The following is a 17,347-nucleotide window of genomic DNA, read 5'->3' as shown; positions in this document are numbered from 1 at the left end:
GCCAGAGAAGGCTCCAGGTACTCTTTTACATTTCTCATCTCTCCACATAATGTGTTTATAGAGCAAAGGACTGATTTCTCAGCCTTTTAATAAATATTATTTCTTTCAATTTGTAAAAATTAAATGCTATCAGCTTAAAAAAATTATTTAGCTAGCATGGAAAAAGACTCTTAAAATAAAGATGATGCACAAATTTGGTTCTTCAATGTCATTATACATAGATTAAAAACACAAAAAGATGGGGAGAATTTGGTCAGTAAAATTCATACAGATTGAAGTAGATAATTAATATTGTATACAGTAGGTATCCACATCCATTTTCACACACAGTTTTTAAGTGAATGTAAGATTAAAAAACAATGACATCCAAATGTATTAACTAGCATTATCTGCCTCAACCTGACATAGTATTTACATAAAATGGAATTTTTCTTTCATGGATGTTTGCAGAATAAGCTGAATGCAGAATAATTAATACAGACACTCAAAAGCTTAAAATCTCAGAAAACTACATGAGTGTGTCCAGTGGAGACATCCAGTACTTCCCATGTTTGCCCTCCAAACTGCCTGTTGTGCAAAAGATCTTGAAAGCCAAGTCTGTGTACAAATGAGGTGGTGCTCAGAAAAGATTAATAATGTGTGACAGAAACATGGATTCATTTTTTCTCAGATTTTTCCTATAGTTGTAAGTTTATAAAAACTTACAACTGTTTATAAAAAGTTAAAACCAGAGTTCCACATGCAAAAACAAGTGATTGAATGAATTGCATGCTCTCATGAACTAAAATTTGAATTCTGTAAAGTCAGCAAAAGCTTGAAATAGTGGCTTCTTTATATATACCAACTTAAATATCTGCACATACATAGGCTATTTCCCACCAGCTTCTTGGACCTTTCTTCATGGAAGTTTTGCATTAAAATACAGAGCTAAATGTAAATGTAGGTAAATTCTTTTTCCCTTTTGTAAATTTAATGCAGTGTGTTAGTTTTAATGAAATGTTCAGATAATGAAATGGCTACTGCCTTGCACTTACTTGATGGCTGGAATATGTTTCTATTCCCAGTCTTTTTAAAGAGTATTACTTTCAGGACAAATGTGAGACTTTGGAAAGGAAAAAATTTGCCAACAGTGAAGTACTACAGGCGAAAAACCCCTGAAGAAAATGTTACTGGATTAATTTAAATAAGATTTATGCATTGCAAACATCTCTATCAATCCACAATCAATCAATCATTTCAATTGTATCTGACAATTTGTTTTACTGATAAAATGAAAACCAGAATTGAGGCACTTGACAAACTTAGTTATAAGTAATATCTGTTTGTCAGAAGTGTAGGGATTTTGTCTCTCTCAAGATGAATTTCAGATTGCAAACCCCTTTTGTCCTTCACTGTCATGAAGGGGGAAGACTCTCGATCACACTACACCATGCAAGCTTACTACAGCAGAAAAGTAGAGAGGTCTGAACACTGAACAAGCCATGTATGGGAAACAAGTGAAATAAGCTTGAGCAATGGAAAAATACCTGAGAGATGATCTTATTCTCAATTTACATTAGGCTCAAATTGTGCTCCAGTCAACAATTCTAGCTTTGTTGTACTCTTCAATCTGTCATATATGCTCATGTGAAGTGCTATATATAGTTTTTGGTCACTGAAGTTTGAAATGTCTGTCAGTAATATTTTAGTCTCTTTAGAACATCCTTATTCCTTCACAAGTACTATTTCTCAAGATAACTATTATTGCAGCAAGAGAAGTCCTACAGATGTATAGACATCAAATAACACATGGCCTTGAATTTTTTTGGTTCTTCTACAAGAATCTGAGAGTCAGATCACCCCACATTTACAAAGCCAATATGGTTTTCCTGCCAGTTTCTCAGATCAAAGCAGTGGTCTTGTTGCTAATTTGTCAGAGGAACAGTAAATCATGCCACACTTGGATAAAGCAAGTAAACTGTTTACACACATGTAACACAGAGGTGCGTTGGCTGCATTTTTATTAATGCCAGCATTAAACAACCTGAAGTCAAATCAACAGATTCTCATTCTTTTCTACAGTGCACATGACAAATTATCCACCATTGTGACATTCCTTTTAAATAAACTCAAAACCAGCAAGGAAAACAAACAAAAATCTTCATGAAAGTACAGGATGATACAGTTCATGTAGCTTTTATGTTGCTGCTGAAGCCAGAAGAGAATCAGTATTTAAGGATCAACCAAGTGACCAGTTTTAGTTTTACTGTAACGAACACATTTCCTAAGTTGAAAGTCTTGGTGGGAGAAGGTATACGACACCATAAAAGTGCGGAACTCTCTCAGAAAATGTGTCTCCAGACACATTCAGAAAAGACTGATTAAAGCAAGATAAATGCAACAAACAGTTTCATGGAGAGAAAGGAAAAATAAAGCATTTGTTTGCTTTTGCATCAGGGACAAAAAAAAAAAAAGCATACCTTCAGCAAGTGGGTCAAGTGTGTGAATCATAAGCTGGAAGATGCTATTCCTCATTAGACTGTTGTGGAGAGATGCAGAGCTTCCTCCCCGCTGGAGACGTGGCTTGGTCTAGGGTAAAAAAAATGGTGAAGAATTTAGGGTCTTTTTGGTTTTTGTGTGGAAAGATGTCTGAAACAATATGAATTAATCTCACAGCTCACTGCACAATGAAACATTTTGAACTATTGCCTATAGCAGGTTATGTTAAGCTACAGACTTTATCACCCATTGCCATAACTATAGATAATTTCTCTGGAGGGGATGGATTGTCTGAACAGCCATTAGTCTCCCAGGAGTCAGGGAAAAAAACATGGCAAAAACAATCCTTCTTTGTGAAAACTCATAAAATGTTAAGAAAATGAAAACCTCATACTTGCATCAGGAAGAACTAACAATTTGTTTCTTTGTAGAACCTTTTGCTTGAATACCTGAAGTAAGTTATAATATTCATTACTTCAGTACACTGCAAATATGCATATGATCAAAACTATGGAGAAAAAGGGCAGACAGTAGTACTCTTTTTTAATGGGACTCAGTCAGAAACATGCTCCTTGCTTTGGCTGGATTCACTGAAGCCTCATGGCAAAAAGAGATTGAAAGCGTGGTAAGGCAGTACAGACATCTACAGCAATGAATCTAATGTACAAGCATCTTTTGCACACTTGTAATGAAATACAAAACACACTCTGAGATTCTGTTCCCCATGCATCAATGCACTATATATATACATCTCACAGAGTAAGATTGTTTTGTGTTTGTTTGTTTCAATAAAAAGTATAGTGAGAGCCAACAGACTACTGACTAGAAAGACCCTGAAATCCAATTAGAGGGAAAAAAAACAACACTGAAGAAAATAATATTTGGCAATAATACTTGGATTAATCTTTGGTGTCATATACATACAAAAGTGATAAATTATAGAAACAAATAAAGAAGATTAATTCACTGCTTTATGTTTGGAAATAAATTATTTAAACTCCGTAGCAGTATAGGAGGAGAAAGAAATCCCAGCAATTTAGAAAAATGTAGAAAAATGTTGATGCACTGCAAATTAATGTAAGGCTTGCCTCACCACCCTCTTGAGAAACAAATGTTCAGATGCATAATTGCTACCTACCGTCAACGTTTGGTCATCCTTGTCTCCAGCATTAGGTGACTGCAAGAATGGGAAAAAGAACAAAAAGAAATGTCAGATGGAGCGCACAGGGAATGGAAAGGCAGTAGGACATCACATATGCCTGATCCTATGAATTCTGTTGTGATAGATTTTTGAACCACCCAAGGCATCCTACTGATCCAGTAAATCAGAGTAAATCCACGCTGAAATGTGGAAGTGCCTTTTACTCTTGTCAGTTTCTTGGACAGGAACTGCTGTCATTTCGGGCCTGGCACAGCAGCTGGGCTGCAGATCACAATGTTCACTTCATACAAATTACTGAGGGAGCCAAACTCCCTGTACAGGAACCAGTTTGAGAGAGTGAAGATAGAAGACTAAGGGCAACAAGAAACTCAGGATTGACCAACTGTTCCACAAAAAGCCTAAAAAGGAGTAACCTTCATATTTTGCAGGAAGAGACTAGGCAAGGAAATGAAAAAATGTGTTTCAGTTTAACAACTCCCTATAAATAACCATTTAGCTCTGATTAAGGGTAACCAACATGGCACACACTGCCCTGCCATGAAAGAAAATGAGTCTCTGAATGGGTCTTAAATTATTTTCTCCATCTCAAAGACTCTTTACTGCTATGCAATACACAGAAAACAAATTACATTGCAACTGCTCCACAGAACTGCTGTCCCATTCAGTGAAACACAGTTTTTGGACACACATCAACAGTGATTTTTTGGACATGCCCTTCAGGTTAACTGACTTTGAAGGTCAAGTGGAAGGCAAGCAGCCATGAACAAACACCGATGACAGAGCATTCTTTATGTTCCATAATAAATACAATTATGTTCCATAATAAATACAAGAATAATGAGAACCAAACTCCTTGTCAAAAATGTACTGTTACAGCTCTGACTATTAACTCAAAGAAAAGATAATCAGACCAACAAAAATCTTTGTTCTAAGAAAGGAACTACCTGTCACCTCTAAAATAAATCTATCCTTATATAAGAAAATAATAGGAAAAAAGTATTATTCTCTGTTGAAGAAAACAAAAAGAACTTTGAAAAGAATAAAAAGAAAAGGAAACAAAAAGAAAATAAAAAAATCTGTGTTCTAAAATGTTATTTTAAAAGTGGATGCATCTCAGAAAATGTTGGCCTAATGTGTACATTTATATAGTTATATATTATACGTACTCATGTGTTTCAGATAGAAACACACAAAAATGAGCAAATCCACGGTTTATATGTGAGTATTTTGAGGGACCTTCATGGGAAAAAAATCCATCTCACAGGAAACTTTGCAAGGTGACAAAAAAGACAAGCTAAAAAAAGCTTTTATTGTCTCCAAAAAAAAGCAGTTTAGAGTACCACAGAATCACAGAATAATGAGGTTGGAGGAGACCCCTCAGATTACTGAGTCCAACCTATGTCCTAACACCTCAGCTCAGGATCTAGACTATAGCACCAATTGCCATGTCCAGCCTTTTTTTAAACACATCCAGAGATGGTGATTCCAACACCTCCCTGGGAAAAGCATTCCAGTACTTTATTATTCTTTCAGTGAAAAATTTTTTCCTAATATCCAGCCTATACCTTCCCTGACACAGCCTGAGACTGTGTCCTCTGGTTCTGTCAGTTGCTGGCCGGTGGAAGAGACCAACCCCACCTGTCTACAACCTCCCTTCAAGAAGTTGTAGAGTAGTTGAGTCTTAAGGATCAGTGCATATAGTTATAGAAATAAAGTCTGTGATAGGTGGATGAATATGCAGAACTGGAACTTGATTAGAAGTTAAAAAAATATATTATTTGGAACTTTGATTTTCTGAAGATAGGAAATAATTTTTTAAAAATTTTTAATATTGAAAGATATGAGAATGAATAATTGATGAAACTGAGTAAATTGTACTTTCTACCTGACAAAGGTCTGAAGACTATCACTTTTCAAAATTTCATGTTGAATGAAACACTTCTCATATATTTGAAAAAGAATGAGATGGAGCTAAATGTATGCATAAAAACAGCTAGTTGATAATTTGCACCACATAATTCAATTAGTAAAAGATAATTGCATAGAAAAGAGAAAGAATAATGAAACACATTTTCCATGCATTAAGGAAACAGAAGTGTGAAATAATTTAATTATTTGCCAATACAAATTGGGGCATACACCATTAAATGGATTTTTAAAATTATTTTTTCCTCTCATGATTAGCCATGCAATTTTTTCTGAGTTTAACTTCCAGTCAAGTTATGTTCTAGCAGAAATATTCACGACAATTTCAAAACCAGGAATGTAATAATTGTTTGACATCCTGGTAATATTAAATACTCATCTTTCCTGGATTCTATCCTGGAGAAACGATAAAAAACCCTACCTTTAAATAGTGTCTTAAACTATGGTAGTGAAAAAAATCAGTTGTATTGCTGTTTACAGTATTGAATGGCATTTTGTCCAAACCAGGATGGAAAAAGTAAACTATTTTACTATTGTTCACCGGAAGTTTTGAACATGGTCTTTGCTATTTAGTTTTGGTATCATACACTGCATGGGAAAGTATCTTAAAGTATCATTTTTCCCTTGCAGAAACATTAGTGTTCAGGCATTTTATGCCACACTTAAAAACTGGTCCAGTTGGTGGTGTTTCTTTGCACTGGGAATATTGCATTTGTGGATACATTCAACAATGATATTTAAAAGCAAATACATGGTTTTAGTTAAAGATAGATTTGTTCTTAAGCCATGGCAACTGTTGCATGTTAGTTCACTGAGGATCAGAAAGAGATGAAGGTTCCATGTCTTATAAACTACAAATATTTCTGAAGATTTTCCTAGTAAAAATTATCTTTTGCAATTGTATACTTTAATTTCTCTAAAACCATGAATTTATTATGATTATGCATAGTGAAAAAAAATTACTTCTAGCATACCTTGTTCAAAACATTCGGGGCACAATCCACTATCCTGTTTTTATCAGAATTATAAAATGATTAATCATTAGACAGATGAATAATGTTTTTAGAGAATTCAATGGAGTATTTGTTAGTTCTCCCCCATACCCCATGGCAGGACATAGGAATTTGCCCATCCTCCTGCCACCATCAATGATCACGTATTCAAGCTTGCTTCAGGTGAGCTAAAAGTCTTAAAACATTTTGTTTCAGGAAGGATGCATTAAAAATGTCTACTTGCTACAGAGAAATAGTTCCTGGAATTATTTTTATATGTCTCTCTTCCTCAGTGAACTAGGTTCATCAGTGATTGAGCCTGACAACTTCTTTGCCTTGTTTGAGAACACATGTTCTTGAGAACTGAGCAATTTATGCAAGAGGTGATGCCTCACTAAGTGCCTTGAGAGTCTCCCAGTGCTTTTCTCTGTCATAAAGGGCATCATGACAGTCAAAGGAGGAGCAGAATCTATAAAAAGCTCTAGGAATTTGACGCAGAGCATCCCTCTTAACAAAAGATGGCTAGTAACTAGAATAATCTCTTAGAGTGTGTAGTCCACAACCAGAATCAGAAAGCTGACTGTCTGTAGCTGACTGTTCAGCAGTTGTTGCCCTAATTGAAACTTCCATGTTAAAGGTTCAGTAGCCAGAAACAATTAGTGAACTGGACTGCCCCTTCTCTTCTCCTAACATGAGAAAAGAAAGTTGTCAAGGAATAGCAAGTAAAAATGTAATGGGATTTCAACACCCTTTCTGCAGTGTGGGTTCACATCTCTTTTCTGCTTGATAAATATTTTCCAAATATAATAATGGAAAGCTGTTAAAAATCAATCAATCAATCAACCAATCAATCAGGTTTTTTGGGAATAAAGGTATTTAGTGATATTTGTTGGTTCGCAGTGTTGTTCTGAATGCAGTATGGTCTCTCCAATTATTGTATTATATGAGGCCAGACAGGAATTTGCATAATTGCCTCAAGATGCTTTCTAGCCCAGGACTTCTGCTGCTCTCTCTTAAGCCTATTTTAAAAAGTGGCATCTGGACACAGCAACTTTACAGCTGGCAGTGAGTCACCACTTGTAAGTTCTCAAGTAAATTACAGAAGATAAGTTTTGTTGGAGCATTTGTTTAGGATTGTATAATCTTACACTTAAGGTCTATAGGGTATTTTGTTAGACTGAACTTCAGAAAAATGAGATAGATTTCAAAGCCAGCCATTGAAGTCGATCTAGTTAACCTAAGACAGTTTAGTTAATTTCTAAAAACCAGTATCCTAAGGAGTGCTAGTAATGCACTTGGAATAGAACTGTTCTGCATTTCTTTTAAATTATATGGTAACTCAAGTAAAAACATAACTAAAATCCTAGCAACAAATTCAGCTAGGCAGATTTCAGAAATAAGACTAATAAGCTTAGTGAGGCAACCAAAAAACGAAGCTAATACTTTATCTAGTTCTCTTAATGAATACATATTTGAATTTTACCAAATAAGAATCCCTTAGAGCTCCTTTCTGTGAATACTCCAAAACAATTCAAAGTTATAACATTTGCCTACTTGACGGTTGGCTCAAAAGATGAAATCCTAGTGGTCTCAACATACTTACCCTAAAATTCTAGGTATCCATGGAAATTGAAATTGACCATCACTAAGTGCAGAACCTCTGTGAGGTGCTGCAGTGGGCCCAGCGCAACTTTAAACTGAAGTAAAAGTCCTGAGGTGACACACCTCATTACCCCACTCTCTAGATTATTTCTGTAGAAAAGCTGTATGTAGCTGCAAGGGAATACCTCGGTATTCAAGCTATAGTAAACTGATGGCAAATATTTTAACTTATATGCTACTGCTTAGACATCAGTATCTGAATCCAGACTGTGAATTAATACATCCTGCGTACAGGACCCTGGATCTTATTTAAAACACAGGAAGAAAAAGCTTTAGTGACTACACTGTAGAAAAATATGCTGAAGTTATTTTTAACTTTGCTTTCTTTCTTCCTTTCACCTATCCCTTTCCCAAAAGTAAAATGAAACGGTGAGTTTTACCTAAAGAAGCATATTTCTGTATTGTTGAAGAAATATGATTCAGAAAACCACATCCAAAATCAACCTGAAGCTGTAAAGTTGCTGTACTCATCAAAATGAAGAATTTATTAAATTAGAGGTTGAACTTCCAAAGACATTAACCTGGACCACCAAAATGGAATATCTGACTACATTTATAACTTCTTGTTTAGAGGCACCAAGTGTGAAAGCTGTAGCTCTGGAACAAGCGAAATGGCTTTATTATTTCAGATCAGTTGTCTCTTTTATGCCAGTCTATTCATGCAATTACCCAATGTGCATACACATAGTGAATCCTCATAAATGTTCAGGCGAGATGCATCTCAGTTGATTTGAGCAGTGACAAATAGATGGTGTAAGCCATCAGTTGCTAAATCACATGCTAAAGTTAGGTCAACTGATTTAATTCCAGATATCTGTGAATCCCACTGTGAAATAAGGCTCTTCTAGTCAGACTGTATAACCAATTATATGGTATTTAGTTACTCATCATGTGTAAGGAAGAGTCTGCCCCATGTCTCTTACCTTCTCTGAACTTGCTTAAAGTCAGGTATCTTTGGCTTAGGGTGGCAATGTAATAGCTCAAGCTTAAAGACTTCATGAGTTTTTAATCACCTTAGTGTCAAAAGTAATTATGCAGTTTTAAGTTGTCCCTCTTACCCTTGTTTCAAGACTTACTAATGAAGTCACCTTTTGCTATTTTTTGCGTCAAATTAGCACCACGGCTCTGTATGTCTATGAAACTTTCAGAAGGGCAAAATAATCCTTAAATAAATAAATAAATAAATCTAGCTACTTAGCAGTCATTAGATACACACGCACAAAACGTGTTCACAGGTGACAGTTTAAGTACTTCAGTATGGATTTATGTGGACAACTTTAAAATACGTGGATTTAAAGTCTTTAATATGCTGCTACTGCATCAACAACATTACATGAGAAAGCATAAGTGCATTAGTATAAGTTCTGGAAACTTAAGAAATTTTGGAAGCAAAATCACCTAGAAAACAAGAAGCAAAATCTAAGGAGGGGACTGGGAATGTTTTAATCTGAACTGCGACAACACCATAGAGACCACTGACAGGAAATGCTTGCTCTTCATTTCTTGTAACACAACCAAACATGAGTGGCTTAGTAAGAAGCCAGCAAAAAACAAAGGATCTGCTACAGATAATGGAGGTTTCAGAGTTCCCCTTAGAAGTGGTCACAATAATTCCCAGAGGGGAAATGGTTTGACAAATCTCAACTGCGGCTGTTGCTACGCTGATTTGCAGCTCCTGAATAAATGTCACTGCAGTCAGTTGGCTGTATGCTGCAGAGGATTCATCACATGAGAAAAAAAGGCTGCACTTTCATTGTCTTTCCACCTCAAGCACCCTGGAGATCCTGAAGGACAGCTCCAGCTGCAGAGAAGAAACCAGCCTGCACAGCCCATAGGGAGGAAATGCTGAATCAACACATCCTCAGCTGCCCTCGTAATGTCCCTGCTCCACCAAGATCTCACTTCTCTCATCTTATTTTACAGCTGCCTTTCCCCTCCAGGCAACTTTTTTGTTACCAGGATCTCGGCTGACTTTATTGTCAGCTGATAGAAATGCCTGATCCAGCTCTCTGGATAAGCAAATGTGTGAGGGGCATGTACAATAATGAATAATATTGGGAATACTACCTGAGTATTGCTAACAGTGGATGTTAGCCACAGTGTTAGAAAGGGACAGAGACTAGAACACAGAACAGTGGCCAAAGGGAAAGTCTTGGCTATCCTGTGGTGCTACCTTTTCCATGAAACAGTATTAACATTAAAAGTGGTCTAATTCACACATTAAAAAAAAAAAAAAAAAGAAAGAGCAGCTCTAAAGGAAAGCATCACCAATACAGCTGGTATTGGTGATGTCAGATTTGAGGTACAAACAGTTATTCCAAATAACTGTGTTTCAAAATGTAAAATCATCATCCCTGCAAGCATGATGGCAGCTGTGGGCTGCAGGAACCTGCATATCAGTTTTATAGCAGTGTAACAGGCAAAATCTAGCAGTCAACTTCCGTTCCTCCATATCCTCATTTGTTAACTAGGAATAGAGACAGTGCCTGTAAAGAACTCTGTTCTTATGGAGAGGGCTGATTCCTTTAGGGGCTGGTTACTGGGTATGACTGCCCTCTCTACAGAAATTAACTGTGCTCTTTTGGGTTTTGCATCTCATGCTGAGCACAACATAGAGATTCATTTCAATAAGATACAAAGCAAATCTTTAAGAGCAGCATTTGCAATAGCTGCAGGTAAAGGATCTATATGTATGATTTAAGATTTAATATTTTAATTTTTTTTCTGCTATTTATGTCTCTAATAAGTCTGAACCTAGATTAGGATTTACAAGATTATATGAGAATTCACGTCATCAAAGCACACATAAAACTTGCACATCCCATAAGAAGTACAAGTGCTTTTTACATTCCATAGGATGTGGACTAATTACTCAACATTGTAAGAGGGAAACAAATGAACATGTGATGGTTTAATTTTTTTTATTCACCCACCAACTGGATTATGTTACATGTTCTCAGTTTTACAATGTGAAACTAGACATCATGTCCAAGACAAAGTATTACTAAAATAAAGTATCTTCCTTTTACCTATTTGACTCAACAGTATTTCAGGCTCACTGTCCTCCTAACTGACACTGAATACCATTTGCCTCTATATTAATCCTTCAGATAACCATTTTCAGCTTTTCCATCACTGCCTCTTAGGTTCTTCTTCTCAAATGAAACATGGAGATGCCATCTAAGGCTTTTTCTTATACCTGGTGCAGGTGTAAGAAATAGTAGGGAGAAAATATTTTATGAAGACATAGCGAAGAAATTTTACAGGAGAAACTGCAGATAAGAAACCAGCACTGTGTCTGATGGAGCTCTGAAAAGAAAAGCAAGTCAGATTTCCAAATTTCATCTACAACCATAAAACAAAGAGTTTTCTTCAGATTAGGAGAAGAAAAAACAGGACTACATTAGCTTCCGTCTTACTCTGATTACAACTGCTTTTAACTATTTTTCTACAATGTTCTGCTTGGCATTAAGATGAAAGATATCTAAGATTTGTGACACTGAAATCATGAGCATCCCTATGTGCTGGGATTATAGAGACCAAAAGACATTGTCCAGACTCTGGACAATCTGCAGTAGGCATGTTCCAGGTTGCTTTTAACTTTTTTAGAGCTAAGAGATGAAACTGAGGCAGAAAGATCTAAATGACATTGTTCTTCCTAAACAAAGGGTTACAACATTTAGACCTTAAATCAGAACTTCCCCATTTTGGCTGTCAGTGTCTGGATCATTAGATAAACTGTGTCCTTTATGACAGAACTGAGGATAGACAGAAAATCTTTGTGCTCACCTTCATTCATCAGTGCTATTTCACACTGCTTTTCACACTATTGATTTGTCCCTACAACTATGGACCAGATGCCTTTAGGGAAAGCATTGCCAGTGTCTCTGTTGCTCTCCTGGTCCTCCCAAAACAGCTTCCAATTAATATTTAAGCAAAACATACAGATCCAAGGATAATTCACCTTGTGATAGAAAAGAATAAGGCATTTGGGAAAGCAGGTGTACTGGATTTAGGAAGGACTTACATGGATGTAATAGGAGACATTATTATTACATTAATAGGAAACATTATTATTACATTAATAGGATGTAATAGAGGAAAGCAAGAGAGAGTTCATGGTGAAGTAGAGAGGTGCTACTGACGTACAGCTCTTAGCTGTGTTTCACCTCTTAATCCCATTTACAGCCTATGGCAAAAGCATTTCTTCACCTGTAAGCTGCCAGATGAGCTTCACTGAGAGAGAAACATGAGGTTTCTCTGAGACTTTTGCTGAGAAATGCTATTTTGGACACCAGCCAAAATCAGAGTCTGCAAGGTCTTTCAATTAGCAAGAGAAGATAAACTCACAGTAACTCCATCAATCTTTTGTATAATTCCATTCCACTACAATAAAAATTAAAGTCTGGTATCTCTAAGTCTGCAGTCTTTAACTGCAGAAGTCACAAGCACAAGACCATGCCATTAGGCCTAGCTGTAAGCATCCTTTTAGCCATCAGTTACTCCCCAAATGCACAGTCTGTCTCTATCATAAAATCACAGAATATGCTGAATTGAAAGGCACCAACACGGATCATCAAGTCCAACTCCTCCCTCAGCACAGGACAGCTCCAAGAGTCACACCAAGTGCCTGAGAGCACTGTCCAAATGTGTCTTGAGCTCTCAGGCTGGTGCTGTGACCACTGCTCTGAGAGCTGTTCCAGCGCCCTAGGGGTGAAGAGCCTTTTCCAAACTAAACCTTTCCTGACACAATTTCATGACATTCCCTCAGGTCCTGTCACTGGTCACCAGAGTGAGATCACTGCCTGGCGTTCTGCTTCCTCTTGAGAGGAAATAGTAGACAGTGTGAGGAGGTCTTTTCTTATGATTTTTCCTCCAGAACCTCTGCTTCTTTCATTGTATCTTAGACATTCCTGGTGCATTTCTTTTTTCCTATCTCATTGGCAGGCACATCACACGATTCTCATGGAAACCCAGCCCATCAGGAACACTTCTGTTTCAGGGACTGGCAGACCTCTGTGTCTGAGAGGGATGTTCCCATTGTTTCAGCTATCTGCTTTTAATAAGTGCAGTCATAACTATCTGCACTTAGCAATAAGAGGGCTATTACATCCCACTACTTTCAATATTGCCCAGCCCAAACAGCCCTTCTTCAGTGTAAAAGGTACACCAAATGGAAGGACTGGGGAGAGTTTTTAACAAAAACTACACCCTTGCATTGAGTGAAGCCACCCAAGACAGAGGGAATTTGAAACTAAGAGTTGAACTTGCACAGTGAAGCTGTACCCTCATAATGAAATACAGTGGGTATGAATTCTATTATGACAAATAAAACCATGTTCTGAGACTTAGTACACACATTTGTGGATTATTTAATAGCCAGTTCCTGTGGTTATGTTCTAGGTTAGCATGTTTTTGGTTTTAACATCCCAAAACAAATGTTTCCAGGTAGTGCACATACTGTTGGATCTACAAAAATCTGGTTGCTCCAGGAGGGAACAACCTAGCTCCCTACGATACAGTTTTAATACAATTAAATTAGTCATAAAAAGAAAACTTTTAGTTAAGGTAAAACAGAAATCACTATATGCTCAGCAATATTAATTCATCTGGAAGTAATCCATAAACCAAACTCCCATTGCTATGTATCTACTTTTTTCTAGTTTTGCAATCACTCTGCAAGCATATAAAAACTTCAGTGAACAATGCACGCGTGATTCTTTTCACAATATTCACCTGAGATTTGTACAATTGCAGTCTGTTTCAAGCTAAATTGTCAGTAAACATGGATCTTTCATGTGGGAGTTTGGGAGTATCCAATCAGGATTTTATGAATTTAAGTTATTTTTTAGTATATGGTCTTTTATTTACTATACGGTCTTCATATTTTTATATACATGGTCTTTTACATTAACCTTTTGTGCTTGTAATGTTGACTAAGAGAGTCAAAGGAATAAATGTATTTGAATCTTGTAGAGTCATCTTTCCATTTGTAAAACAGTGTGTGGACAGAATGAGGAGAAACACAAATTAGAACTCCTGAAGTCTGTCTGTCTCCTGTTTACTTTACAGTAGCTTTGCTGGCAGTTTTACAGTAGATATCTTTGTGTATGTAGATTTTTAATATGCTTCATAAATAGTATGCCATTAGTGTGCTGTGTGCTGTGGATATCAATGGTGATACCTGAAGTGTGCTTGTTTTATTAAAATAATTTTTTTTATTTTGGTTCAAAACCATGCTTATTGAAAGGGACAGAATCATCAGATCTGTCACTGTTCAATTCCTCCTAACAGTGTTTTGTTTGCAAACTTTCCTATTTACAGTCACAGAAAACTTCTCTCAAACCAATCATGATTTTAAATAGTTTTCAATATTCTAGTTAAATCTGAATTATCAAAGCCTCTGCATTCTGGTTCACAGACATTACATGGAAAAAATTAAGAAGATGAGGTAAAATCATAATATTAATAAAAAAATAACAAGTACAGGGGACACTGGAATATGCCCTACGGATCAAAACAACAAAAAAAACCTGTCTCAAAGTCTGATTTCACACCACTTGGAATTAATGTCATGGCATTAGCATAAAACTAAATTAATTGAGAGCAGGATTTGATTGTGCATGCAGGAAGAGGTGGTATTTATTCCACAGCATGCTGAAAGAAGGTGTCCATCTCATAGTTTGTTATATATAAAGCAAAACTACAGTGAAAATAAAAGACACACTTTGTAATGCAAATTATGGTTTTATTATGGTTATAATAAAGTTTATCTGTAGGATATGCTCCTATTTCAAACCTTTTCCCAGACCTCTCCAGACAATGGCTTTTGAAGTCTGTCACTCTGCAGATTGTTGGGATTTTGTCAGCTCAGCCTGGAGTCTCTCCCAGCAAACAGCTAGACGCAAAAATTTGAAGACTTTGGTGTAGTTTAAAGTCATAAGTATCTGATACACAACACTGAGAGCTGGGAAAACAGAGGGCTCAAGGTCGAGTTACTTATCCTGACAAGCCAGACCAAACTGCATTGATGAACTCTGGAGAGTTCAACAATTGCCTAAATATTTCCGCAAAAAGCATTTAAGTCACTTCATATGCTACCTATGCTAGTCAGTTCTTGCAGCAACGTCTGTTTGAAAAAACAATACATGACTAAAATTGCTCTCCTAAGGCAATAGCAAATTGAGTTGTGCTAGTGCTTCTCCCAGAAAAAGGAATGCCTGGCCACTCCCAAACACGGCATCCAGAGCAGCTTCACACAGCACCAAACAGTCACGCTGTGGCTCAGACACGTGCCACACCACTCACTGCTTTCACTCCTGGCCTCCACCACAGCCAGAGTCACAGGCAAGTAAGGACAACCTTATAAACTACTCTCTGAGCTCATTAAAGGATGGCAAAGCAGGAACTATAACAGGATTCCAACCTTTTCGTGTCTCATTTCTAGCTGAAAGCTTGTTCAGGTTGGGTATAAACAAGAGCTGCTCCTGTCTGCTGGATTAGTAATGCCATCTGTGAAAAATGGACTGGAGAAAGACCTGAGGGATTTTGTTGTATTAACAGAATCTATCACAGCATTTCCAATCCCTATCAAGCTTTTGGGCACAGCTAGAGAACAGTAAAATACAGATCACATAGGGGATGATCTGGTCATTTCACCAAAAACTTTGGACCTAAAAGCCAACATAGAATCGAAGTTTTGGTACACCCTTTGGAAAAACTGCTCTCCAGATTCTTATTAGTTCTGTGGAGAAGCTATATATATTAATTCCACTGATGGAAATAAATTGGCTAACACAACTATACCAGCTTAATTTGCAATCCTATATAATATAGAAGACATTCTTTGGTTTAGGCCGCATAAAATGACACGGTATCTTGGATGAAAACAAGTCAAGAGATGGAAAACTAAAACAGACAACAGTGCTTCCAAGACACAGAAGGTAAAAAGTTCTGTGTGCCTGAAGAAAATGCTCTACTCACAGAACCAGTGGTGTTTTTCTCTTACATATCTTCTTATTAAATAAAAGATCAAATGACTGTCTATATTTTTTTGTCTGTAAAGTGTTTCTTTTCTACCTGAGAAGCAATCATAGACCCAGGGGCAGGCTAAATTCTAACTACTGATTTTTTGGGGGAAGGAAGTGATTTATGTTATTTATCTCAGAGACACAGGACAGAAATCTTCCAGAGAAATGGATATGTGTTGGCTAGATCTTCCCAACCATGACTTCCCAAGGAAGACTCATTCTGAGATCTATGATTGCATCTTTTTCTATGAAAACCATAGTGATCATAAAACATTTGTGGCACAAGTTAATTATAATTATGCCTTCTGGGACCATGAAAGAATACCCAAAAAAGGGGCCTGTGTATGCCTCTGACAAAGACATACACTGTGAAAACCTAATAAGAAAGACACTGCATATCTGGAAGCTAAAGACAATTAAGTATATAATTGTCAGAATTAGAACAGAAGTAGAAGTAGAAATGTTCATACAAACAAAACCTGATCAATTTCATCACACGTTCTGCAAAAAAGAAGTCATGTTACACACAGAGTTGTAAAACTTTGACATGGCAGTGTGGATTATACTTACATAAAGTGTATTTAGAAAGAGCAGCTTTTTCCACAGGCATCACAGTAGTATGAATTTCCTATAATCACAACATACCTGCTATTTAATTGAAATAGACATATTTAAAGGTTTTGCAGCAAGTCTTTTATTATCAATTTTCATGTAATTCTTCCAACAGATAATTTGAGCACTATTTTGTCTAATTACTTCAGGCATTTTGTCTCTCAGAATGTGTAGCCCTCTACAGAAAGGAGAATAGGAATAATTTCTGCACTTTTGTTTTTGTCATGTAGGACCTCACAGTTTATTGTGGTGTCTGCATGCCTGACTTTTGTAGAAAAAAATACATTAGATTTTCTTAATTTATTTGTTCTCTTCTTTCATTAGATGAAGAGAGCTGCTCTGTGATCTAAATTTTAGGAACTCTTTTCTCCTAAAAAAGTATTTAATCTTCCAAGTCATTTATGTCCTCTAAATTTGCCTTTATCACTTACTCAAAGTCATGCCTAATATCTTATACCTACAAATTCTCCTGATTTCAGAAACCA

General features: G+C 36.5%; 1 protein-coding gene across 3 annotated transcripts in view; it reads right to left on the bottom strand.

Annotated features, from left to right (window-relative positions):
* Positions 1–17,347, bottom strand: part of SLC24A2 (solute carrier family 24 member 2) — a 111,783-nt gene that overhangs the window by 53,095 nt on the left and 41,341 nt on the right. For all 3 annotated transcript variants that reach the window (XM_039729937.1, XM_039729939.1, XM_039729938.1), the window contains exons 3-4: positions 3,617–3,655; positions 2,460–2,568 (exon numbers count right to left, since the gene is read on the bottom strand). In XM_039729937.1, the coding sequence (XP_039585871.1) occupies positions 2,460–2,568; positions 3,617–3,655 (148 nt within the window). The remainder of the gene's footprint in view (positions 1–2,459; positions 2,569–3,616; positions 3,656–17,347) is intronic.

Source organism: Passer montanus, unplaced genomic scaffold (genome assembly GCF_014805655.1).
Source record: "Passer montanus isolate IOZ18808 unplaced genomic scaffold, ASM1480565v1 scaffold7, whole genome shotgun sequence".
Lineage (NCBI taxonomy): Eukaryota > Metazoa > Chordata > Aves > Passeriformes > Passeridae > Passer > Passer montanus.
This window is presented reverse-complemented; position numbering and strand designations above follow the sequence as displayed.